This window comes from Schistocerca piceifrons, chromosome 1 (genome assembly GCF_021461385.2).
Source record: "Schistocerca piceifrons isolate TAMUIC-IGC-003096 chromosome 1, iqSchPice1.1, whole genome shotgun sequence".
In the NCBI taxonomy this organism is placed as follows: Eukaryota; Metazoa; Arthropoda; class Insecta; order Orthoptera; family Acrididae; genus Schistocerca; species Schistocerca piceifrons.
Window position 1 is genome coordinate 629,884,006 of NC_060138.1, and position 27,213 is coordinate 629,911,218.

The 27,213-nt window shown below is 38.0% G+C and overlaps 2 protein-coding genes across 3 annotated transcripts in view; one reads left to right on the forward strand and one right to left on the reverse strand.

Annotated features, from left to right (window-relative positions):
• The window catches only part of LOC124804708 (scaffold attachment factor B2-like), a 233,832-nt gene extending 226,311 nt beyond the window's left edge, over nt 1-7,521 (reverse strand). For both annotated transcript variants that reach the window (XM_047264971.1, XM_047264981.1), the window contains exons 1-2: nt 7,291-7,521; nt 7,128-7,203 (exon numbers count right to left, since the gene is read on the reverse strand). In XM_047264971.1, the coding sequence (XP_047120927.1) occupies nt 7,128-7,203; nt 7,291-7,416 (202 nt within the window). In that variant the 5' untranslated portion in view covers nt 7,417-7,521. The remainder of the gene's footprint in view (nt 1-7,127; nt 7,204-7,290) is intronic.
• A 364-nt stretch (nt 7,522-7,885) lies between these two features.
• Nucleotides 7,886-27,213, forward strand: part of LOC124804733 (egl nine homolog 1) — a 67,066-nt gene continuing 47,738 nt past the window's right edge. The window contains exon 1 of the mRNA XM_047265031.1: nt 7,886-9,019. Within this exon, the coding sequence (XP_047120987.1) occupies nt 8,147-9,019 (873 nt within the window). The 5' untranslated portion in view covers nt 7,886-8,146. The remainder of the gene's footprint in view (nt 9,020-27,213) is intronic.

Consider the following 27,213-nt stretch of genomic DNA (forward strand, 5'->3'; position numbering starts at 1 on the left):
GGCTCCACAGCGTGTGGTCTGTCCACAACGGGACCTCACGACTGACAGCTTCCCAGAAGCCGGTGCAGCAGGAGTTTGAAGCTGACCTCATGGTGACGCGACTCCGTGTAGGCATGCTCATACTGGGGCGCCAAGCGGTGACGAGTTCATCTTAAACACAGGGCATCCTGGCGGCAGCGGAGCACTGGTGGCCTGAGGTTCTCGAGTGTAATCAGCGGCACGTGTAGCGCGCATTGTCAGAGAATCTACACAGCAGCATCCAGGCGGAGGGATCTGCAGGGCTGAGCAGCGCTGACGAAGGAGAAATTGTAACGAAAGTTCAATAAATAATTGTAAAACTCCACGCTGTCTCAGTCTTTGGCACAGCCACTGTCTGCTGCTAACAAGTGGTGCAGAAGTCTTAACAGCCTGGAGGCCTCATCCAACATTCTGAAAAGGCTATTCTGGCAGCCAATCACGGAACAGGATGCAACTAACTGCAGATTGTGGAGTATGTTTGAACATATGACGCCTGTTGTCTGAGCTCTGGGGTCATACTTGGGTCATTTCAGCAACTGGCAGAGAAGGTTGAGAAGACCAGCCTTGCACATGGAGTTTCAATGGAGTTCACTCACAATTTACAATTCTTCCCAGAACTGATTGCGGCCTTTTGGTTCAGAGTCGAGTGTAAAGATTGAACCCACAGACTTCGAAGGGTCTTCCACCAGCAAGGTTGTAACTTCCTGGACTTGCACCATAGGGTTTAGAACAGTAGGGTCCCACCTAAATGGGCAAGGTGTGCACTACACATGAGAGACTGCTACTCAGATAGCTGACTGTGCATGGTGTGCACACATGGATCTTTTACATTGGGCAAATCTTCATCCAATTCAGGTAACGACAGTTGTAGTAAACCCAAAAGTATCAGCCTGAGACGAAAAGAAATGCCTTCCCACCAGAGTATTAAAATCCTAATGGTTAACTGCCAAAGCATTGGCAACGAAGTGCCAGAGTTTGAAGCACTCCTGAAGAACCGTGAACCTCACATAATACTTGATACAGAAAGTTGGTTGAAACCAGAAACTGGTGGCAGTGAGATTTTTTGGGAAAATTCAAAGCCTATATCTAAAGGACAGGCAAATGATACTATGAAAAGAAAAGCAGATAGGCACAACAAAAAGACTTGTCACAAATTGTGCGAACACAACTCGCACACACAACTCCAGTATCAGGCAACTGAACCACACGGAGAGCAGCAGTCGCAGTGCGTGATGGGAGTGGCGACTAGGTGGGGGTAAGGAGTTGGCTGGGGAGAGAGAGAGTACAGTAGGGGTAGCAGACAGCGTAGTGCTGCAGGTTGGACAGAGAGCAGGGGAGAGGGGGCAGCAGAAAAGAAGAGAAGTAAAAAGACTGGGTGTGATGGTGGAATGGCGGCTGTGAAGAGTGGTTTCCACTGCCAGAGATTGCAGTCTTGTGCGCGCATTTAGTAATGTTTCACAGTATATCTTACTACACCCACCACTAACAAAATTGTAATTTTCCCAATTGATTGTTGGATCATTAAAGTTCCTACCATTGATTACAGTATAATTGCGGAACTTACATACAAGTGAACTGAGATTTCCTCTAAATTATATGGTTACATCAGGAGCTTTGTCTGGTGGACACACACACACACACACACACACACACACACACACAGTGTCTGTGTGTGCGCGCACGCGCCGTCTATTTTAGATGAAACCCTTACTGACCGAAAGCTTTATTTATTTGTGACAGTCTTTTTGTTTTGGCTATCTGTAACTCAGTATCTTCACTATATCATGAGTGACAACTTTCCTTTTCATAATATTGTACATTCCATCCCAGATTTTCCACTGTTGGACAGGCAAATGAGAAATAGAGGTGGCATATTTGACACAGTAGGCAAGAAACTCAAATCTAGCAAGATAGAAATTGAAGCTGAATGTGAAATTGACTTGGTAAGACTCAGCACGATGGGTGGGCATAAAAATGGTTAATTTCTTCCTTCTATCACCCACCAGACAAAGCTCCTGATGTAACCATATAATTTAGAGGAAATCTCAGTTCACTTGTATGTAAGTTCCGCAATTATACTGTAATCAATGGTAGGAACTTTAATGATCCAACAATCAATTGGGAAAATTACAATTTTGTTAGTGGTGGGTGTAGTAAGATATACTGTGAAACATTACTTAATGCCTTCTCTGAGAACTTCCCCAGAACAGATAGTTCAGAACATCACTCATGACAGAAATATATTGGATTTAATGGCAACAAATAGACCTAATCTGAGGATGTCCACATCGAAACTGGTATCAGTGACAATGATGCAGTTGCGACAACAATGATTATCAAAGTACAAAGAGTACGTAAAATAGGAAGAAAGATTTACATATTCAGTAGACTAGATTTTAAAAAAAACAGTAGTGTCACATCTCGAAGAGGAACTTGAAACTTTCAGCACAGAGCAGGAGCATGTAGAGGAACTATGGCTCCAGTTTTAAAGAATAGTTGACCACGCACTGGATAGATATGAACCCAGTAGAACAGTTGATAATGGAAGGGATCCTCCATGATATAAGAAAACTGTAAGCAAACTTCTAAAGAAACAGACTACTACATAATAGATGTAAAACAAAACATAGATAGATGACGAATGAAACAAGTTTGGCTGTCAAGAGGGCAATATATGGAGCCTTCAGTGACTACAGTAATAGAATACTGTCAAACAACCTTTCACAAAACTAGAAGAAATTTTGTTCATACGTAAAGGTTGTTAGCTGCACCGAAGATACATCTCGTAAATCGCTAATGAGATAGGAACTCACATTGAGGTACAAAAGCAAAAGTGAAATCTTGTTTCAGTTTTCAAACATTCCTTTACAAAGGAAAACCCAGGAGAATTGCCCCATTTAATCCTCAATAACACTCAAAAGATGAGTGAAGTAAGTGTTAAGTATCAGTAGTGTTCAGACACATCTGAAATCGTTAAAACTAAACAAAGCTCCAGGGCCCGATGAATCCCCATCAGATTCTATATTGAATTTGCACTCGAGTTAGCCCCTCTTCTAACTTTAACCTATCACATATCCCCTGAACAAAACACAGTGTCCCGGAGAGAGAAAAAAAAGCACAGGTCACACTTGTTTACAAGAGGGTTGTAGAAGACGTCGACAAAACTACTGTCCAATATCCCTGACAATGATTTGTTGCAGAACCTTAAAATACACACTAAGCTCAAACATAATGACCTCAATGCCAACCTGCATGGAGTCCAAGCATATCGATCTTGTGAACACAACCAGCACTTTTCTAGTATGGCATACCGAAAGCTTTGGATCAAGACAGTCTGTCAAGTAGCAGCAGTATCTCCTGATTTCCGAAAAGAATTTGACAGTACAACACCTATGCTTATTATCAAAAATACAATCATATGGGGCATCAAATGAAATTTGTGACTAGATTGAGGACTTTCTGGTAGGGAGAACACAACATGTTATCTTTGATGTAGAGTCATCATCAGAAGTAAAAGTAACATCAGGTGTGCCCCAGGGAAGTGTGTTGGGACCTTTGCTCTTCATGTTTTATATTAATGACCTTGCCGGCAATATTAATAGTAACCTCAGACAATTTGGAGATGAAGCAATTATTTATGATGAAGTACTGTCTGAAACAATCTGCAAAAATATTCAGTCAATCTTGATAAGATTTCAAAATGGTGTCAAGACTGACAACTTGCTGTACAATGTGAATCTGTGAACATCACTAAAAAAACAGTGTCCTATGATTATATTACCAGTGATTCACAGTTGGAATCCACCAACTCTTACAAATACCTGTGTGTAACACTTTGTAGCAGTACAAAATGTAATGATCACATAGACTCAATCATGTGTAAGGCAGGTAGTAGACTTCAGTTTATTGGTAGAATACATGGGAAGTGCTATCAGACTACAAATCACTCATGCATCCGATTTTAGAATATTGCTCCAGTGTGTGGGACCCATAGCACATAGGACTATCAGGGGATATTGAGTGTATACAGAAAAGGGTGGCACGAATGGTCACATGCCTGTTCAGTGGGAGGGTGTCACAGAGATATAGAAGAAACTGAACTGGACGACTCTAAGATAGACATAAGTCATCCCAGGGAAGTCTATTAATGTTTCAGAAACCAGCTTTAAATGATGGCTCTAGGAATATACTGAAACATCCTATGTAGAACTCGTGTAGGGATCATGAGAATAAGATTACAATAATTACAGCATGCACAGAGACTTTCGAACAATCATTCTTCTCACACACTATAAATTAATGGAACGGGAAGAAACCCTAATAACTTTTACAGTGGGACACACCCTCTGCCACACACTTCACTGTGGATATATCTAGATAGAGGACAGAGGCTATAGAACAAAAAGTACAAGAACACGGCACTGAGTGTCGGATCACAAATTCCTGGCTGGTTAATAAACTATCTGTCACTTTTTGAAGTAGTTCAGCTGTCACCAGGGGTATTTAAAAATGTAATTAGTAACATTCAGCACAAAAATTGTTAAATTACACAAAGTAGATGCTTGCAAGTGAGGAGTACCTTTCATGAAAGTTATTCAACGCTCACATTTAAGCATGTGCATAAGGCATGCGAACTTTGAATCCCTATTTATGAAAATGGATAGAAATGAAATCTAGAGAGATAAATCTGAAATTTCATACACCTCCACCCAAGGCATTGTCGAACTTACTCAAATTTCATTACACTCACAAAGGGTCAAGCTGAGACACTGAAAAGCGGTCCACTTGGCACGGAATGACCTTACTACTTTATTTAGAGCTGTTGACTACCAAAAATTAAGGTGCACCCACAGAATGTCTGTTCAGCTTTGCAAAAGCACATTAACTCCAACAGTGCAACTATGCACGTGCATCTGTGCCCGCATAATTTTCTGGAAATGGAGGCCGTACATAGAGAGTATGTTTGTGTAATGTGTTGAGGTGATGCTATAAGGCAATTTATATGCAATAATGTCTTAACTGTAAAAGATGCATACGGAAGTTTATAGGTGATTACAGACACAGAAAAAAGTTGTGTGAAACTCCACTTATCAAGATTAGACTAAAAATGCATGAAGTGTTGCTCTGAGCATCATGTATTAGATAAAAAGTATCTGATCATATTTCTGTACAGAATGAGACACCGTAAGCCTCGAAGCAAGAAAACTGAGAAGTGTAATCAAAAAATTTACAAAAAGTTTATATGAATGCTGAACAAATTTCATGCTATTGTAACTTAAAAGAATAATAACTGAGGAGCCTGGCATCTGAACAAAAGAAATGATGGGTATGTGCAGCCCTTCAACAAACACTACAAATAAAAATGTAGCACATCGATGATGCATAAAATAGGAATCTGAAAAACACAACCTCTATTCTAGTGGATTCTGGCATTTATCATATTCCCAAATTTGTCGAGTCTGAGGATGTTAATCTATGTATCATATTTCATGACTGAATGCAAATGATGCATTGAAAGTAAATTAACCTCCACATAATTGTCAGTTTCAGGAACAATCACTTTTACTTTCAATTATTTATGTGTGTTTCACTGATCCAGTATGCAACAGGGTTGCATGGATATGGAATGAATCTTAATTAGGCCTATATATGAGGAGAGTGCTTACAGATATTAATTTTAATATTCTATGGAAACAAAATATTCTAATAATCAAAAGCTTGGGGATTTCCCACAGTCAAAAGAGGTATAAAACAATCAAATAATAAATTACAGTTATTGCACATTACAAATTATAAATTTGATACAGTTTAAATGCTTTGTTTTGAATTGAGGACCAAATAATTTAAACGAGTATGCAAGTCGACAATTAGCCAACAAAATTTAATTTTGGCCTTATCTCTACAATCTCCCAAGGAGAAAATCTAAAATTTTGTTGCGACTTTCATCTGAAAATTGCAGACAAAAAGATAGCATTTTGCATTTCTCATACCTATGTAGTTTCTATATGTCTTCATATAGTCACTTCCAAATTTTCTTTTTCTGTTGCCTTTTCATTACAATAAAGGCTACCAAGCAAAGAAGGGGATTTACAGCAGACTGCTTCACAATGAGGCAACATGTGGACATGAAAATACCCATGCATACATGCGTTCTTCCAACAAATTTTAAATTTTTGGGCATGTCCTTTTATTCCCGTGTGCGCAACGAAAGAGGCATTGGGTGGACATACCTTTAATGAACTATTATCATCCTCAATCTTAAATTGCACTACACCAATATAAGCATTCGAATATAGGATTTACTATCTTGTTATGCTATAGAATTCGAATAAAAAATTTTGTTATTAGATGCAACCTGTTAGTAGTTACACTGTACACAAAGTAGATCTGGATTAAAGTAGGTCTAATCAGATTTAGCTGAATACACAATATTCTAATATGAGCTGTGTAACATTTTTTTCCTTCCCAGCAGCCATGCCCTAATGGAAATTCGCAATATTATTTTAACACAAAATGTGGAACATCTTTAAATTTATTTGCTGCAATGAAGACCTACCAATGGTTTCATGGAATGTTACGTTACATGGAGCGAGTGGTCAGCACACCACTAACCCTTATCACTGTCAGATTTCAAACCAGGAATACACACACACATTTTCCCCATGGTCCAAGAGTTTACCAAACCTGATATGTGCCAAATTATTCTTGTTTCTGTACTCATTGAGTTTTTCTTGCAGTTTTATTCATTTATATGTACAACTGAATTATGTAAGCTGCAAATTTTGGTGACAAACAACTTTCTGACTACGATACTGATCTTACAGTTACCGTAACAGACCAAGATCTATGCCCGATTTCCGTCTGTCTCCACAAAGAATTTGGGGAAAAGAAGGGAGCGTGGTCGCCCACTATAGCGCCGATAAGACGACCAGAACGTAATGCAATCGGACACGCCAAGTAAGCCAACTATTTAAAACTATAGGCGCAAATGTTCGGTTGCAAGTGCAAGAAGTCAAACCATCCTTTACTTTAATTTAGTAACATTTACTACCGACATGATCGCCATTTTACGCCGCACAGTAAGGAAATTCACGCATATATATACTTACTAGAAGTCTTCTTAGGCGTCTTCTTTTCTGACTCAAAGGTATATTCCTCTGGATCATGTCCTTCCTCTTTTAGGACCTTAAAATTAAAAAAAAGGTGAAAACTGAATTAGTGGAAGTTCACAACAAAATTTGAAATGATCCAATGACGCCATACTTCACTCACCTTCTGCAATCTCTGAATCAGGACCGACTTCACGCCGGTCTTGTCCAACCCACGTTTTTCCAGTTCACAACGTAAATCTACTACACGCAGATCTACAAGCTTTCTTTTTTCGTTATCAGTAGCCATTTTTCCTCAGCAAATACTTCTCACACTATTATTATCCGCAGTTCCTGCGTCGATATCACTAAACACGAATCAACGGCAGAGATAATTGCACATAGATTCCCCTTGGGTGGATGGTACCAAAGATACGACACCATTTAGTTGACAACACTTAAACACTTTAACAACACTGGAACAAAGAATTCAAAATCGTGTACTCCCGGCCTCAGCTAATTAAATTCTTAATGATAAATATTTAATACTCCATTGAACAGTGATGTATATATTTTACCCCATAATCATATAGGATAAACAACGATTTGAAAATAATATTGCACGTACCCGTTAAAGTGAAATTAATTTTAAATTCGAATCCCAACCCAAAATTAGGCAGGAGGAGCTTGTAGCGAAAAAATATAATTTCTATACCCCGGCGAACTATAACTTATGATGTTTGGTGTGTCATCGCTGCTTATTGCATAGATCTTAGACACTGTGGAGAGTGATGTGATGTGAAAGTAGAAACTCGTTTCTTTGTAGAATATAGAGTATTTTTTTATTTTGTGCGACAAAAAATATTTTAGTGCTGTTTAAAAATTTTATTGTGATTATTGTTCAATTCGTGTGCAGCTGAACATTTACCTAAGAACTTCCAGCTGAACATCTATCTGCGTAGTCCGAGCCTAAAAAAAAAAGGGGAAAAAATGAAGGGAAGAGTCATGTCGGCGTAAATTTTGCGTGTGATAGTGAAGAAATGAGTACATCCACAAACTGCGAGCTTTGTGGGGCAAGTGATCGTGTTCTCCGATGCTCACGGTGCAGAAGTGTTTACTATTGCTCGAAGGATCATCAAACCAAGCACTGGAAAAAGCATAAGGCATTTTGTCTTCAAAACAGCGCTGTCAATTCAGGAGCTGCGATACATCATGGAATAATTTCATCGCCGAATGCAGAAATCCCTCGCAGTGGAATTGGAAACTGGGCACGGGAGAGTAGAGAAGATAATTCATTGGCAGGCTGGAACACGAGTCCTATTACGTACGAAGGTAGCTCGGAAACCGAAATTCTTAGTGCCAGAACTGAAATTTTAAGCCCTACATTCGATTTTGAAGACTCCTCTTCAAGTAATTCTGTGGATAACAGCTTAGCCAGTGTAACTAATATGCCAGTTCAAGACGCGGGGTATGCAGCTTCAACAAATACTAATGGATATAGGTCTTTTCCGGAAGTCAGTTTAACTGACGGCCCACCGTTTCTTCATAGAACAAATAGAGATCAACAGGGCATCCTCGAGGAGGTGTCGCGAAATGTTATCAGAGACATGGATGCTTACGGTGTGTGTGTTGTGGACAATTTTTTGGGAGAGGAGCTAGGAATGGCAGTCTTGTCAGAAGTTATTGGTATGTATAGTTCAGGAATGTTTAAGGATGGTCAGCTAGTTAGTAACAAAGGTAAAAATGACTTAAAAACTATTCGTGGAGACCAGATAACTTGGATTGATGGCAAAGAAAGCTCCTGCAAAAACATAGGAACTCTTATAAGTAAAGTTGATGCTGTTATAATGCTCGCAAATAAAATGAGCAATAACGGGAAGATGGGTCATTACGTTATCAACGGGAGAACAAAGGTAAGGATTAACTCTCATGCATATTCATATAATCCTAGTTGTTTGCTGAAACATATAAAATTTCAAACCAAATACATAGACTGTTACTGAAAAAAAATTGTAGATTTCTTCAAGTAGTTAATTTTTTTCCTTCATCATCTTCGCCTTTGCCCTTGAGAATCCATGCAAGTAATAATGGAATGAGTGTTTTGACTCTTTCCAAATCGCTAAAGGCTCTCATGATGAGATTTAAGGGTAGTTAAATGTGCGTGGGTGACAAGTGAGTAGGGCCTACTACAAATTGTACTACTCAAAGTCCTTATTATATTGTTTGCCATGCATTACCATGATATATAAATTAATTATTGTACAAAAGTGTACCAACCATATTGGTGGTTGTAAGGAATATTTCTTACATATTGTCCTGTATTTTTTTTTTTCGTGAACTGACAATTGGAGCCAACTTTCACCTAGCCATATGTAAGGCAGTGTTTAAGACACTGAAATTATCATTTGGGACAGTTGACCTCAAATTCCCAACAGTCCATCAGGTCAGCCAATTTTGGTTAATTTGGACCTTGATGTCCAAAATTTCTGTTTTTTTAAAATTATTTGACTTTACTTTCGCCGTTAACAAATTGTGCATACCCTAATGGCTTTTGACCATGCCAATTTTTTGTTTCTGGGTTTCAAAATAAGAAAATTTATCAAATTTTAAAAATTTTGAGTTTACTCATTGTCCTTAAAGTTCTTGAACTGTGCATTAATTTAATTAAGTACTCCATTACACGACAGTGAAATTGACTCTTGCAAAGAAATTGGTTTTTCAAAATCTCAAAAAAGCCTATTTTTCTTTTTTGGGAAAATATGTTTCTTATAGTTTGCTGTGCCTTGACAAAATTTGGAGATGGAGAAAGGGTGGAGTGAAGGGAAAAATTGTGTAAATAGAGCCTACAGCAATGTACCACATGTTTCTTACAGGAAATCCTCTTGAGTGCGAGGTCACAAGTTCAGTCTTTAGTAAGGCTCATTGAAAGTGTTGTGTTAACAATTATGACAGAAAAACATTAGCTGCCAGTGATTCACTGTGTGCATATGGAGAGCAACAGAAAATGAGTGTCTGGGGATGCAGAGATCAACCTTCTGTGGGACATATGTGTTAAATTTCACAAAATTGACATTGTCAGCATTCAAGAAATCTTAAAAACAAACCATTAACTTGCACCACAAACACCAAATGGAAAAATGGCACCCCACAGTGATCACAAAGGTTTGTACTGTCAAGATCAGAGTCAAACTCCTTGGGAGTTATAAATCATGCAGGACATTCAGTTGGATATCCACTCTTAATGAATGCATATAGAATGATATTGGTTTAACAGGATGGTGAGAACATGTGGAATGTGATGGCATGCAATAAAATATGAAAAGTCTGTTGTGGCGCTTATTTTGAAACTGACTACCTTGTAAGGTGTAGCTGGAGATAATGTTTTATAGCTACAGAAAAAGCAGACATCCAGAGGCTGAATTCGTCCAATGATTCCAGGCAGTATGAACTGCAATGTCACACACCTTTTGTTTACTCTAAACAAGCATGATTTTTATACACAAACCAGGAATCGATCAAAAGACTGGATTGACCATGAATCGATCAAAAATTATTTTGAGTGGCTATTGGACAGAAGCAGTGCTCATACCATAGTTGTAGTTCTCTTACACCCATTTTCCCACTTATGCCACCTGTGATGTAAATATTCCCTTTTGCCCTTGCGAGATCACATAGAAGAGAGAGAATCGTAGGGGGCAGAGCATCTCCAGCTTCTTGCAGCACAGTAAATAACTTTCTAGCAAATTTACCCTCCACATTAGAAGTAAGTATAATTGAACGTGAATGCATTATTGCATTGATATTAGTTGATGTTGATGTAACACTCTTGCTACGTCTGATTTCCATGGTTCCTTTCATCTACAGTTCCCCTTCAAATCCTGATTGCTGCAACTGGAAACAAATTCCTTACCAAACAATAGGATAAGTTTATCTCATCTACAAATTTTTGGGCTGATTCCACAATGTGCTGTGCCTCAAGTTGATGCTTTGTTTGAAATTTTGTCATCTTATGCCTTCCAGTTCAATGCATAAACAGTTTTTAAACAAGTACACCTTGTCTTTCCTTTAACATCTTTAGTTTTTCTCATGCATTAAATGGTCATATTGCTATGACTTACTTGTAATTATGTATGACAGAGGAGTACTAGAAAAGTGAAATGAAATTACTGTCCTTACTCAATAATGCAGAAGGCATCCAAGAGTCTTGTACTACACTCTCATTCCAATATCTGAATTAAGCCATAGTTCTTGATGTATGCTAACCATATATATTCAGCAAAGCACTCAGAAATATGAGCTATCTCCATTTCTTGATATTTGGATAAACAAATTATCGATGCTTCAAAAGCATATGAATTTTTTTCTTTAGTCTGTGGTTACATATATATTACATTAATATTTGATCCATAGATCATGGATATGAAATTTCATAGCAGTGTGGAATGTGTCAGTTTAACATAATTTCTCATTACACAAAAAATATGTATACTACCTTTTTTTATTACTTCATATCTGAAAATTCAACTGTTGTGTAGGAGTTGTCAATTATAAATTCTTTTAATTTGTTCTGAAATGTTGGTTGGCTGTCTGTCAGACTTGACAAAAGATTTTTGTGGCAGCATAATTGACAGACGTTAAAGTAACCTCTGGCGTGCCACAGGGGAGTGTTATGGGAGCATTGCTTTTCACAAAATATATATATATAAAACAAAGATGTAGTGACTTACCAAATGAAAGTGCTGGCAGGTCAACAGACACACAAACAAACACAAACATACACACAAAATTCAAGCTTTCGCAACAAACTGTTGCCTCATCAGGAAAGAGGGAAGGTAGATAGTGTCAGAAGCTCCATGCGGCTTTTCGCGGATGATGCTGTAGTATACAGAGAAGTTGCAGCATTAGAAAATTGTAGCGAAATGCAGGAAGATCTGCAGCGGATAGGCACTTGGTGCAGGGAGTGGCAACTGTCCCTTAACATAGACAAATGTAATGTATTGCGAATACATAGAAAGAAGGATCCTTGATTGTATGATTATATGATAGCGTAACAAACACTGGTAGCAGTTACTTCTGTAAAATATCTGGGAGTATGCGTGCGGAACGATTTGAAGTGGAATGATCATATAAAATTAATTGTTGGTAAGGCGGGTACCAGGTTGAGATTCATTGGGAGAGTGCTGAGAAAATGTAGTCCATCAACAAAGGAGGTGGCTTACAAAACACTCGTTCGACCTATACTTGAGTATTGCTCATCAGTGTGGGATCCGTACCAGATCGGGTTGACGGAGGAGATAGAGAAGATCCCAAGAAGAGCGGTGCGTTTCGTCACAGGGTTATTTGGTAACCGTGATAGCGTTACGGAGATGTTTAATAAACTCAAGTGGCAGACTCTGCAAGAGAGGCGCTCTGCACGCGGTTTAGCTTGATCCCCAGGTTTCGAGAGGGTGCGTTTCTGGATGAGGTATCGAATATATTGCTTCCCCCTACTTATACCTCCCGAGGAGATCACGAATGTAAAATTAGAGAGATTCGAGCGCGCACGGAGGCCTTCAGACAGTCGTTCTTCCCGCGAACCATACGCGACTGGAACAGGAAAGGGAGGTAATGACAGTGGCACGTAAAGTGCCCTCCGCCACACACCATTGGGTGGCTTGCGGAGTATATATGTAGATGTAGATGTAGACTTCTCTCTGTGGCAAAGTCAGATTTAACCCCAAATACTAAAGATCATCCTTTCTTCTAGTGTTGTAGCTATGCACTTGCTATTGTTTTTGAATTGGGATGGTTATTAATAACAAATTTCATAAGTGAGTATACATATTGTGAAGGGACTGTGAATATTCAGACTTCGTTAAATAAATGTTTGCAAGGTGATCTTCGGTGGGCTCCAGCAAACATTCTTATTACATGCTTTTGTGCAATGAATACTTTTCTCTTAATGCTGAAGGGCCCCAAAATATGATGCCATATGAAAGCAGTAAATGAAAATAGGCATTAGGCGAATTTACTGACATGTTTATCACCAAAATTTGCAATAACCCTAATAGCATAAGTAGCTAAACGTAACCACTTCAGCAGTCATCAAAGTGTTTCTTCCAATTCAATTTCTCACCAATGGCCAAAATCTATATTTACCAATGGTTTTTGCCATTTACCATACAGAATTGTATATACTGTGTTTTTCAAAATTTAGTGAGTCTATTTGCAGAGAACCACTTAATAATTTTCTGTAAGACATTATTTACAGTTGCCTCAGCTAATTCTTGTTTGTTGGGTGTGATTATTATACTTATACCACCAGCAAAAAGAACTAGCTTTACACCTTCAAGAATATAGAGTGGCAAATCATTAATGTATATTAAGTACGATAAGGGACCCAAGACTGAAGCCAGCGGGACTGAAGCCAGCGGGACACCATTCTTGATACCTCCCCAGTTAGAGGACTCTGCTGAGTTTTGCAGACTATCTGTACTGTTAATTTCTGCCTTCTACATTCTTACAGTTCAGTATGAATTAAACCATTTGTGCACTATCTCGCTCATACCACAGTGCTTGAGCTTATCTAGAAGAATTTCATAATTCACACCGTCAGAAGCCTTTGAGGGATCACAAAATAACCGAATGGGTGATGATAGGTTATTCAGAGCATTTAATATTTGATCAGTGAAAGCATTTTCTGTTCAAAACCCTTTCTGAAAACCAAATTGACATTTTGTTAATACCATTTTTACAAATATGTGGAGCTACTCGTGAATAACTTAATGTTTCAAGTACACGGGTGGGGTACACAAAAATAAATGTCCATCATGATGAAGTACATTAATTTCGTTTATTTGATGTGGACTGACCGCATCATAACTTCAGTTTCTCCTTAATCACTGCAGGCCTGTGGAAGGATGCTTCCTTCCTCAGACTCCCTTCCTGAAAGCAATTGTAACCATCCTTCTCCTTATCTGGCATACTACTCTCAGGTGAAAGGTATGTGTAGCATTGAACTTGAGGTTCTATTAATGGACTGATTAGCATGAACAGTAGTGCACTTCTCATTCAGTTTAACGTACTGAGGAGAGATTCAGAACTTAAATTAAGATACGCGCACAGTGTGATAATAAGTAATTATAACCTAAGGCATTTACCTCATTTGCTGACCAAATACAAAAAATATGTCACTATAAAATATGGGCTGGCTACCTCAGTATTGGGTAGTGTTGCAATACAATTATATATCCTTAGAGAGCAGCCATTTGTTGATACAGCGGGGCTTTTGAAAATATTTTGTAAGTAATATCAATGGAAATATAGCATTCAGAATTGGGATTAAAATTTATGGTGAAAAGTAGAAAAAATAAGATATGCTGACATTGACATTTTCTATGAAAGGGGGGAAAGAATTAAAAGACCTGTTGAATGGCACAAACAGTATGCTGGCCACACAATATGAAATGAGAGAAAAAAAAAAAAACATGCAAAAATTTGGAGCAGTAGCAGAAATCACTTTAGTGAAAAAAAATTTGGAGCAGTAGTAGAAATCACTTTAGTGAAAAACTGAACATCACAATTCAGGACCATGTAGTAGACAAAGTGAAAGAATTCTGCTGCTTTGGAAGAAAAATAATGCATGGATGAAGCAAGTACATAAGGAGCAGCCATAGGAATTACTCCTTGCAAAATATGTTAACAAATATTAAACATAGATTTTAATTTGAGAAATAAATTTCTGAAAATGTATGTCTGAGGCACAACATTGAGTAGGAGGAGGAACAAAATGAGAATCATGTGTTAAGACACCAAGGAGTAATATCCATGGCATTAGAGGGGTTCTTCATAGGAAAAAACATCGATTTGAATAAATCTATTCTGCTATTGATGGGGAAATTGTATTTCGGAACCTTCTGTTGTCTGCATCATATTTCATTTTTGAATTGATCATGTTGCTCATCCTCTGGAACAAGTCAGTCCTACAAACAATTGTATGTACAACATTGATTCCTTAGTATACTTATGTATTACTGGGTGAGGGTCAACCGAAAGCTATCCTACCACATGTTCACATTGACTCATGATGTAACTTTGTTGTTGTGTGATGCCATTGAGGCATGTGCTTGTGAAATGGATTGCTTTTGCAGAGGATATGTTGGAGTAAGGCACTCTAGTATGAGATGTTTATATTTATAAATTATTTTTGAGTGATGTTATTGTGGCATTGGGCTTAGTGCTGCATATTACCTAGTGTTTTGGGAATTTTGTTTTTGCTGCATTGCCAATGAGTAGTTGTAATGTCAGTATGCATTCCCTACTGATTTGTTTTCAGTTATGAGATTGTTAGTTGGTGTGTTGCTAATTGTTAGAAAGTTTTTTTGTACAAAGTATGGATCTTACAATGGAATTTACTAGTAGTTGGTTGGTTGCTACTAGGGGCGACAAAATGGCACCTGCAGTTAATTCTTTCCAGTTCTATGGCCTCATGGCAGAATGTGTGAAGTATCACCAGTTAACAGACTTTATTAAATTGACAAAGTTTTTGTTTCTCAAATGAGGGACGAGTGTTGATGGTGTATTCATTACGTTTCAGTAGTGGTTTTTTGTTGTGTGTGTGTGTGTGTGTGTGTGTGTGTGTGTGTGTGTGTGCACATATGTCCGCACATGAGAGTGTTGATTTGTTTCATAATTTTCTTTAAGACGTGGGTATTGAAGTTTATGTTGGATAAAATCAAATCACGGAAAATCCAGGAAGGAATAACGTGAGTTACAGACAGCCAACATAATCCCTTTGAACACTTGCACACTTGTTCCAGCGGCTACAGGCTTTTTTATTCCAACTGCGAATAACTCTATGTTTGAACCAATTTCCCACAAACTTTTTCATGTTGTCGTTGTCCTAGAACCTCTTCAGTCCACCAAACAAATGGGAATCATTAGGTGCAAAATCAGGACTCAAAGGGGGATGAGGTAGTTCTTCCCAGCCCATTTTGTCGATGGTTTCACGGGTTAATTGAGCAATATGAGGACATGTTTTGCAGTACTTCAGCTTGTTACAGATATTGTGTTGAACTGTACCAGTACTAACTTGAACCTTATCAACTATCATTTCCACAGTCATATGGCGGTCGGCACAAATAATGTCATCAATTCAACTTTCAAGTGAGCGAGTTGAAACTGCAACTGGTCGTCCGGAACGATCTTCGGCAGTCACTGAGTGGCAACTATTTTTGAACTGTTCTACCCACATGTAAAAATTTGCACAGTTCATACAAACTTCACCATAAACTTTAGACATTCTACCATATATGTTCACTGGTTCACTGCCTTCAGCAAGTAAAAAACGAATAACAGAATGTTGTTCAACTAATGTGGATGTTTCAAGCAAACTCGCCATCTTGAGATGTATTTTTGAGGTTATAAACAAAACAATATTGATTCATCAGCCGATCAGAGCTCATCCCAGTGATGCCAACTTAAAGCCATAAAAGTACCAAACTTGCCCTACTAACAATTTTTTCCTCAGACCAGTTTGTCTCTTTAATTATTGGATGACACTCGTAGAAAAAACTTGTATGTTCACACAAGCTCAACTCTCACTCTCATGATCACTATCTCTGGCCACTGAGTCCAGCTTCAGTGACCAGACACAGTGCTTGTGTGTGCAAGTAGGTGGGTCGGTGCATGGGGGTGTTTTTTTGACTCAACATCTCCTCTATACGGTGAGAAGCAATCAATCCTTTCCATAATATTGTTGAAATTTTTATTGGAGCAGTTTTTAATGATTCTGCAATTTGTGTTGATAGTTGAAATTCATATTTAGTAGTTTATAGTTGTGGCCATTGTGGAGAGCGTATAAATTATTTAGGTTTTGTTAGTCTTTTATAATAGTTAGTTCTGCTGGTTGTGTGTTGTTGGTATCGTGAGATTTGTTTGAGGTACAAAGGTCAAGCGAAATTTGTGGTGACAGATTTTTGATTTGTGTGTGGGATCCTAGTATCACTGTCTTTGTTTGAGCAATCCAGATTAAGCAATATTTGTTGTAGCATATTTTTAAATTGTGTGTAAGTTCTTGAAATCATGGGCTTTGTTTGAGCTATATAGGTGAAGCAAAATTTGCAGAACTGATTGCATGTGGATTATTGGTATTGCTGTCTTCATTTGAGCTTTATAGGTAAAGTGAAATTTGCAGTACTGGGCTTTTCAGTTGTGTGTGGTTTCCTGGTATCACTGTCTTAATTTGAGTTAATAGGTCAAGTGACATAAATAATACCAATGGTGCTTTTTTTGGTTGGGTCGATTGTTGAGGATTTCATGTGCACTATTTTTGGGTTAATATTTGTTTTAGAATGGGGGTGTGATTGTTATTCTTTTGTATTAATTTGTCCCTGCACAAAATCGTCTACTACCCACAGTTGTCCCATTAGTGCCTGCCGAAGTGGCCGTGCGGTTAAAGGCGCTGCAGTCTGGAACCGCGAGACCGCTACGATCGCAGGTTCGAATCCTGCCTCGGGCATGGATGTTTGTGATGTCCTTAGGTTAGTTAGGTTTAACTAGTTCTAAGTTCTAGGGGACTAATGACCTCAGCAGTTGAGTCTCATAGTGCTCAGAGCCATTTGAACCATTTTTGTCCCATTAGTTTCATTCTGTTGCTGGAGTTTGATATTTCGCATGTTGTTGACGTTTGTTCATGGATGTAATGTATGATATAGTTGCTGTATTAAATACGCTTGAAATAGGGGTGTCCACCATCTGGATGATATCATGGATCAAAGCTGACAGTTGGTATCCCAACTTTCATCGATCTCCTAGGTGAAAACTCATAATTGTTAAAAGTTGCCAAGAATAATCATTTTTGAGTTGCTATTCCACAGTTTGTTCTCGGTGTCCTGATCAAATTCTCAGGCAGAGGAGCAGAGGAAGAGAGTGCCATCCACCAGTTCCTATCACAGGGACTGCCGAGGGGGATGAGGCAGTGTGAGGAACAAGTCACTTTTGTCATGCAATGCTGGTGTTACACATGCACTTACTGGTGTGGTACAGCAAGAGTGTCACTTTGCAACAGCTGTGTTACACACAGATACTGTATTATTAGACCACAAGAGTTGGCAGTGGCTGTACACAAAACTTTGGTGGGCCAAAGTTGACACACTTCTCCCTATCCAGAAGTAAAGAGCCCTGGCTCAGAACTTTGTGAACAAGCAGTACATTTTTGTCCCTCAAAATAGGCTAGTGACATAAACAAAACACTGAAATAACATGCTTTCTCAATCCCTAGAACATAATAGAATGGAAATAGAATAAACTTGAGAATCATTATTGATTGTGATATAGAAACAGTTTGCATAGGGTTAAAGTAGTTGTTTAGAAAACAATTACTCATCAGATGTTTAATACATCTCACATATAGTTCTTTAACTGAGAAACAGGTGACATCAATTGTGGCAACATTGTAGTGGCACATGACAGATATCAGATAACAGATGACGGTCTATAGTCAGTGATGTAGTTCCCATTATGAATTTTTCTCTCTGCAGTGGAGTGTGTACTAATATGAAACTTCTTGGCAGATTAAGATGGTGTGTCGAATTATGGCTCGAACCTGGGACCTTTGCATTTTGTGGACAAATGCTCTACCATCTGAGCTACTCAAGCACCATGTACAACTCGATCTCACAGCAGAACAACCTCTGTGAAGTTCGGAGGGTACGCGATCAGGTAAGGGTGTAAATAAAGCTGTGAGTTCGGGTTGTGAGTTGTGCTTGGGTAGCTCAATTGGTAGAGCACTTTCCCATGAAAGGCAAAGGTCTCAGGTTTGAGTCCTGGTCTGGCACACCATTTTAATCTGCCAGGAAGTTTCATATCAACTCACACTATGCCGCAGAGTGAAATATTAGCTCTGTAACCCCCCCCAGGGTGTTGCTAAACTATGTCTTCGCCGTAGCCTCTCATCTAGGACTGCTAGTCTAGCAAGTTTCTTGGGAGACCTCCCTTAAAGTATGAAGTTAGGAGATGAGGTACTGGCAGAAGTAAAGCTGTGAGGAAGGATCATGAGTAATGCTTGGATAGCTCAGTTGGTAGAGCACTGGCCTGTGAAAGGTAATGATCCCACGTTTAAGTCCTGTTCCGGCACACAGTTTGAATCTGCTAGAAAATTTCAGTGGTCTAGTTGTTTTAACTGAAAACAACCGGTCAGCTGTGTTCACTAGGTGAAGGGAAAGATACTTGAGGTGTGACAGTTTACTTAAGTTTGAACCTTGTGTACATGGAGCCAGGACTGGGAAATTTTTCATTATGGTGTTATTGTCATGAAAACTATTTGCCAATGTTTAAAACTTACAAGTGGTGCCTTTTGAAACAGCAATGAATTGTATGACACAAGTGTGTGATATCATTGCCAGTGCCTCCATTATTTAATGTGAAGGTTCTCAAAAGTTATGACGTGCAGTAATTATTGTTTACCTCAATTTGTTACTTTTCCCCCATAAATGTGTTTGACCTCTTGAAGAAAATTGTCTTCATGAACACTTTTTTTTCTGATGTGCTAATATTTTTCCCTCCTACTCCATCCCTCATGATTAGCAAGAGCAATTCAACTTCATCTGTTAGTAGACCTTAATATATTTGGCTATCTTTAGTGCTATTCAGTATTTGGTCTTTCAGTTTGGCTTTAACTTCCACGTGAATAATTAGTTAACACTATGGCTCCTACCCCTGTGGCTGTCCTTGCTGTAGGACATACCCTACACACCCTCCTGCCACCAATTATACCAGGCCTATAATTGGTAAGACATATACTAGCCAACTGTAAAATGACACATCATGCATCAACTGTTCTGTAAACACTTTTTAGTCTTTTACATTGGCATGGATACCACTAAGTTATCAGTTTGGATGAGTAGACAGAGGGAGTATACTGGCAACACGGTTTTCTTTTGCAGAGCACACTCTCAGTGCCTGATTTATCACATGTGGTACCTGGATTTTTTTCCCCAGCCACAAGTTTCTCAGAACTCCACAGGTGGTAACTGGCCACCCACCTGGCCTGAATTTATGTTAATATCTGTGATCTCAGCATTTCTTCTAAGTAACTATTTCTTTCTTCAGTCCCTCTTAGTTTTCTACATATTTTACTTTCTGACCTGTCTATTTTTCACCGCCCTCCATCGCTACCACATACAGTGCACTTAACTTTCCACTGTAACTTGTGCATGATGTTTTGTCAGTAATCTCTTTCTTGAACATTACCCTATCTTCCACCTTTAAGCTCTTAGGTTTTCAGATCTTGGCAGTTGCCAACTCCAACAATCTGTTTTCCTTTCTCATCCTGTCTCGCCTGACCTGATGTTCTAGGTGACTTTTCTGAACTCCCTCAATTTCCTAAACTACACCAGTCCCTTTTCTTCATGCCTCTCCCTTCCCCTTCAACCAGTCTGCTAGGAGGAGCCACTGGGTCTGAAAGCTTGCAAATTTCAATATATTTATATGCGTGTTCTCCTGCCACCACTGGATGAGTAGATTTTTTTATCTAATCACATTATATTTTGAATAATTAGTTAGTTATTTCCATGTTCCATGGATCATAATTGTAACCTCTTGCTACAATATGGAAAAACTCAGTTTTACAATTATAATATTTCACTTTCTCATTGAAAAGTATAGCAACAAGCTGACAACTTGTGGCCTTCATAATTGGAAAATATATTATCACTTGGCAGTTTATTGCAGATGACTATATAGCGAAACTTCAGGAAAGTAGGAACACCTTGTTTGTGTGTATATTACACAGAGAAATAATCTTCTGTTTGTACGTTAGCTTGTAGAGCACTAGTATGCCAAATGCCCTCATAGAGCTTGAGACAAGTTTCTTCAGTTTTTGGGGTGGTGATTGCAGAGCATCAGCCATAATAGTTGTAGCAGCGTAGCAGCTTAACAAATTGTATATCAATACTAGAACTGCAATAGTTTATGAATAAAAGCACAATTGATATGTTTTGCTCCTTGCATTTAATTCTCAGCTGTATATGTTTTGTGGGAGCAGTGAGTTAGGTTTTTCATCATCACCTTGCATTTGTTGATGTAGCTGGTGGTGTTTTCTGAACACCAAATGTTGCATGCACATTTGTGGTTCGAAGGTTATATAGTGACTCCTTATCTTACTCTGAACTTACACTCACACAGCCTTTGTGGAAAGAGAAGCAATTCAGACAAAGATTAATTGTAATGTCACAAGGAGCACAATAGATAATTTAATATGAAGTCTTGAAATCAGAGACAATAAAGTCATTTCCTTAAAGAAACCAACAGAAGAAATTGTCAGGAAATGACTTAGGAACACTTTTCCATCCTAAATGAGCATGAAGAAAGACTACAGGAAGACTGACATCACATACAACTGAATGACATCTTGAAATAATTAACAGCAGGCCAAAGTGTTAAGAATAACCGAACAGTTAATTATATGGTGTTTGTAGATTCTTAACACAGAAAAATTGTTTTCTCTATTGACATAGAAAGAGAGAATTTTGTTTCTATTACTATACAGTGTGTCCCATAAGGAATGGTCAATATTCAGGAATAAATGTATATCTTATGACCTGTGAGCACTTTTTCATCTTCGCAGTTGTGAAATGCATCCCTTCTATTGAACAAGTGAATGGGCTCTTAAGGTATGTATTTCAGAGCCCAGGTGCACTAGACTCTTTTGCTTTCTTTCTATCCACGATGCTGACGATTCCTTCTGGGATACCCTGTATTTCCTGATAAGAATATATGTAGTTCATTTTGATTTTTTGTCTTAGTATGGGTTTAATTAATAAAATAGAGAACATATTGTGATGTCTGAATATCGACTAGCTGCAGTAAGCTTCAGTAAAGAAATGCTTTATTTACAATTTTGTGGAAAATTTGGCATGCATTCATTTAAAGCTTTTGCTGGGTCCTGTATAGTGTGTACCTTACATTCACTTGTGTGTTGTGGTATTGATGTTCCCGCAGTTGGATGTATTTATTTTATTTAGGGAGATGGCAAGGTGCTTGCTTGGTCAGGGTAACATTTATCTGTCATTCTATTTGAGATGAGGGATTATCCAGTTCCTTGTAAAACAGTGTAAATTTCTTCATTGTTCCACCTTCAAAATACAATTTACCTCAACATTTTCCCCATCTTCAAAGATAATGTAAAACAAGCCAAGAAGGAAATTGTACCCTCCTTTTTGAACAGGTGTTAATCAGGTAATTTCATCCACACCACAAAGTGTCAACAGAGAGTAAAGGTCATGTTTAGTGAAAATGTTGCACGCAATATTTAATCATGCCATCAGGTTAACAGATTTCATTTCATTGTCTCATTAACTCATTTTGAGACGTTCTTTGGATAATTAAAGTGCATATTTGTGTAAGCATATTGTTATGCCCATATTTGCAATGAATCAGGCACATTAGGATTCATGGTTATTTTTTTGTTTTATTCTTTGTGGTGGCCATAATTGTATATTATTTATGCATTTACACAGTCCTTACGTTTTAACTGCTCTCACGATAAATTCTAATATGTACAAAATGAGCCAAAATGCTATTAATGCTACTGGGCTGTAAAGCAAAAAAAGCAGTTGGTAAGTGTGTACATTGTCGGTATCGACTTTAGGAACTCGATTCTGAGGGCTAAGAAGAAAACTTTACTGTAAATGGAAGTTGCACTTTGGCACCTCCTTACTAAGCGTGACGAAGACGGCGGTGAAACAATGTAATTTTCACACTTCATTATTGCGTAATGAAATATGATCACCGCGAATGAGACTGGTCAAACTGAACATAAATTAATAATATGCATCCATAGATGTGCAGAATTTCACGGCAGTAGGCTATCCTCCGGAGATTACGCAGTTTCCTTTGTGTGGAAACACAGCGGTAAAAGGAACGTCGAAGTAGATACTGGTGGCAAAGTTCTGTACGGCGAAGCTTGATTACATAGGGACCGCACTGAAGCGGCAGAGCTCCACACAAACAAGCTACATACACGTTACGTCATAGTGACTGGTGGAGTGAGTCGTGTGTAAAGAGAGGCCCAGTGCGTCTGTGCGCCGAGGCACGTAGGCTGCAGACGGGCGAGCAACCTATAGCCAGCCATATATCACCCCGTCCCGGCCCCACTTCGTCTCACGACACGTCACGCAACATACGTCGCCATGAAAATAAATTGATAATACGTATCCACAGTGCGCTGAACTACACAACGGTTAAGCTAGCCTATGGAGATGTCAGTTTTAGGGTGTAAATGCTTGAACTGAAGGGGAAAAAAAGGCAGCAGATGCGTGCGCCCACACACACACACACACACACACACACACACACACACACAGTTGCTATCTGTCATACACATCGCTAGACATGAATTGATAGAACATAGGCGATGAAGCCGTGTTACTGGAATTTTCGTATTATTTATTTATTTATTAAGTATTAGATACCGTCCAGTAAGGTTTGGGTGAAAAGCTCACTTATTTTCACGCACGTTTCTCGATTGCAGTTTTTGTCTAGCTGGTGGAGGAGAGAGTGGTGTTAGTACACCGTTTTGGTAGAAATACTTTGATCTCAACATTACTATTTACGTTAGTGGGACATAGTTTTCTATTGAGTTTTACTCATAAATCCCTTATCAAAACTGTAACTTTATCATTTTGATGCTTGGCCCACTTTTTTTTAAGTACCTTTGATGCCATTCAACCATCTAGAACACTCCATCCTACTACCTATTGTCTTTGAAAAATAACTTGTTTTCTTAAGTTGGACAAAGACATATGACAGTGAACTGTCAGATGACACTTCATGTGTTTACAAAAGCACAAACAAACTACTGCTCTGCTCACTCTAAATTTCATCAATTAAAGCTAAACTTCCTGCAGTAAAATTGTATCCGGGTACTATACATTCAACCAGAATGTTAATGCCATAGTTTTGCTGCCTAGCCTATGTGACTCATAAATGTTGCAGCAGTTTGTCAGCTTATATACATACTTTACTCCTCAGTCAGAAATGGTTAATATTAGAAAGATGAGAATAAGAGTACTTCCTGTAATGGAAGTACTAAATTTGTATTTGAAAGTAACAGAAGACATACTTGAAGTTAAAAAAGGAAACTTTTAGCTGTGTTTTTTTCTGTAATGTTATTACAGAAAAATGTTGCAATACTAAAGCTCATATAAACAAATGAAGCAGAGGTAAGCAAAAGCACATATTAAATTAATTAGCTAAATAGACTGCATAGAAGAAACAATCTGTAACAGCTACCTGAGAACAAATGGAGATTTTTAGTAATTTAAGCTACTGCCAGCAAGATGGGTATGAAAGTATAGTAATGCCAGACTCCTGAAGAGTAAAGTGTTATCCAGTGAACAACAAATGATTAAGGATAGAACAAAAAATAGAAACTTTTGTTGATAATTAAAGTGTAATAGAATGGATATAAAAATGAAATATTGTTATAGAAAAACAATTGAAGATAATGAGTACTTCATGTAATTTTGGTATGCATTTGAACTATTAGATAGACAGATAGTATCCGAGCTGTGCAGAGTCTCCTCGGTAACGTATTTGGCATTAAGTGTGTAAATTTTGTTGTGGGATTCCACAGGAAGAAGTGGAATTATATTACGATTTGCACACTGTTTTTCAGAGAAGTGATCCAGTGATCATTGCTTGACCAATTTTAAATATTTTAATTTTTTTATATGTGATTGCCCTATATTTGAGAAGTTTAAAACCATTTTTTAAAAAATGTATCTTTCATGTTTACTGAATACCGGCCATTTTCATATGTAAGCATGCAACAATGTTTCAGTTTAGAGAAGTTAGAACATTGCAATTGACATGATTGCTTTTAGAAAAGTGTCATCTACAACATTGTTTATTACACAAAATACCCTAAATTAAAAAATAACCAGTCAAAATGACCTCCAAAGTTTGGTATCCAAATTTTCAAAAATCCACATTTTAGGCCCAAAAATAACAAACAAGGAGTGATTTATGAGAGTCTATTTTTTTCTTATAGTTAGGTATCATACACTACTAGCCTCATATAGAGCAAGAACACTTACAAATGTTTCCTTAATTTTTTATGAATTTTTGAAGTTTGATAATTTTTATTTTTGTAAAGTTTGGGTTTGGTTATCTCAGGTGGGACTGAGTATAAAAATATGATTTTTGCACAGTTTGTACACTTATATGATAGCAACATACCGTAAAAATTTCAACATTGATACCTGACTGTGAACAAAGATATGAATTTTTGAAAATGAGGAAATAATTCATATTACTCCACAACTGATCTTATGGCTGTTGCCTATTTAAATGGTTTGTTTCATTTTAATAAAATTTAATTGACATATATTTAGTTAACACTATCACCTAATATTCATTTAGTTTATTTATTTTTAATAATGCAATATTAAACAATAGGCACTTTTGCTTTTGTTCTATGGTAATAAAAATGCCCATTTACATTTAGGTTTATTGTCAATAAAGAAGTACATTATTGCTGGGTGTGGCATTGTTGTAGTCAGTCTGTTCTGAAACCTCTGTTAGAGTGGATGTACATACTTCATCGAGAGTGTAGAATGTGTTCTGTGCTTTGGTATGTGTATAATTTGTAATAAATTTTGAGAGATTAACTGGAATGCAATAACATGGATGAACAGTGCTCTGTTGGACAGATAGCAAGTGAAGTGTGTCACAAAACAGTTTACAGTTCAGTTTTAAAAAACTAGAAAAATGTCAATGACTTAGATGAAATGAGACAAACTTTGTTTAAATTTTGAGTAAGTTCTTCTGTAACATGAGTGTGTGAGTATCATGAGAAGAAATATATTCTGAAGTACAACCTCATCTTTGAAAGAAAGTGCTGTGATTCACTTAAAGTTCATAAAAACCCATTACTAAAGGTTTGAGGGAAATAAAACTTGAACATTTGTCCTTGTTATGTGAAACAGCTTCTCAACTGAAACGTAATGTGATTCCTGGAAATTCCCTGTGCCCAAATTGTTACTCGAAAATATTTGTTGTGAATCCAAAACCGGAATCATGTAACATTGTTAAAGACATTTATATTCCTAATGAGGAAGCTGTTAACATATTGGCTTTTGCTTGTTCTAAGTTAGATGTATCACCTGCTTCGAAAATAATAAAATTAAGTAGCAGAAAAAGAAAAGCAGCTATTGAAACTAAGGTACAACAAATGTCAGACAAAATTAGAAAAGACTTGGAATCATGCTTTAACCCTTCACTACTATAGACCGTCTCTCAGACCGCTACTAATTTTTCTGTTGAGATATTTCTCATACCCCTGCAAAGCCAAATGAAATCTTCTGCTTACCTTCCTATTTGTATGGAGTGTAGCCATGTATGGAAGTGAAACATGGACGATAACTAGTTTGGACAAGAAGAGAATAGAAGTTTTCGAAATGTGGTGCTACAGAAGAACGCTGAAGATAAGGTGGGTAGATCACGTAAATAATGAGGTATTGAATAGGATTGGGGAGAAGAGAAGTTTGTGGCACAACTTGACTAGAAGAAGGGATCAGTTGGTAGGACATGTTTTGAGGCATCAAGGGATCACAAATTTAGCATTGGAGGGCAATGTGGAGGGTAAAAATCGTAGAGGGAGACCAAGAGATGAATACACTTAGCAGATTCAGAAGGATGTAGGTTGCAGTAGGTACTGGCAGATGAAGAAGCTTGCACAGGATAGAGTAGCATGGAGAGCTGCATCAAACCAGTCTCAGGACTAAAGACCACAACAACAACCTTCCTATTGGCTCTCAAGCTACACGTGCCAGCATTGTTGCAGCTCTTTGTTTCATAATTATTAGCCTTGAGAGGTCTCACAGACGTACCATAGTGTTTGCATGCCACGTTTTTGTTGCATGCTACTGTTTCTTCATGCATCTACATCTACATTTATACTCCGCAAGCCACCCTACGGTGTGTGGCGGAGGGCACTTTACGTGCCACTGTCATTACCTCCCTTTTCTGTTCCAGTCGCGTATGGTTCGCGGGAAGAACGACTGTCAGAAAGCCTCCGTGCGCGCTCGAATCTCTCTATTTTACATTCGTGATCTCCTCGGGAGGT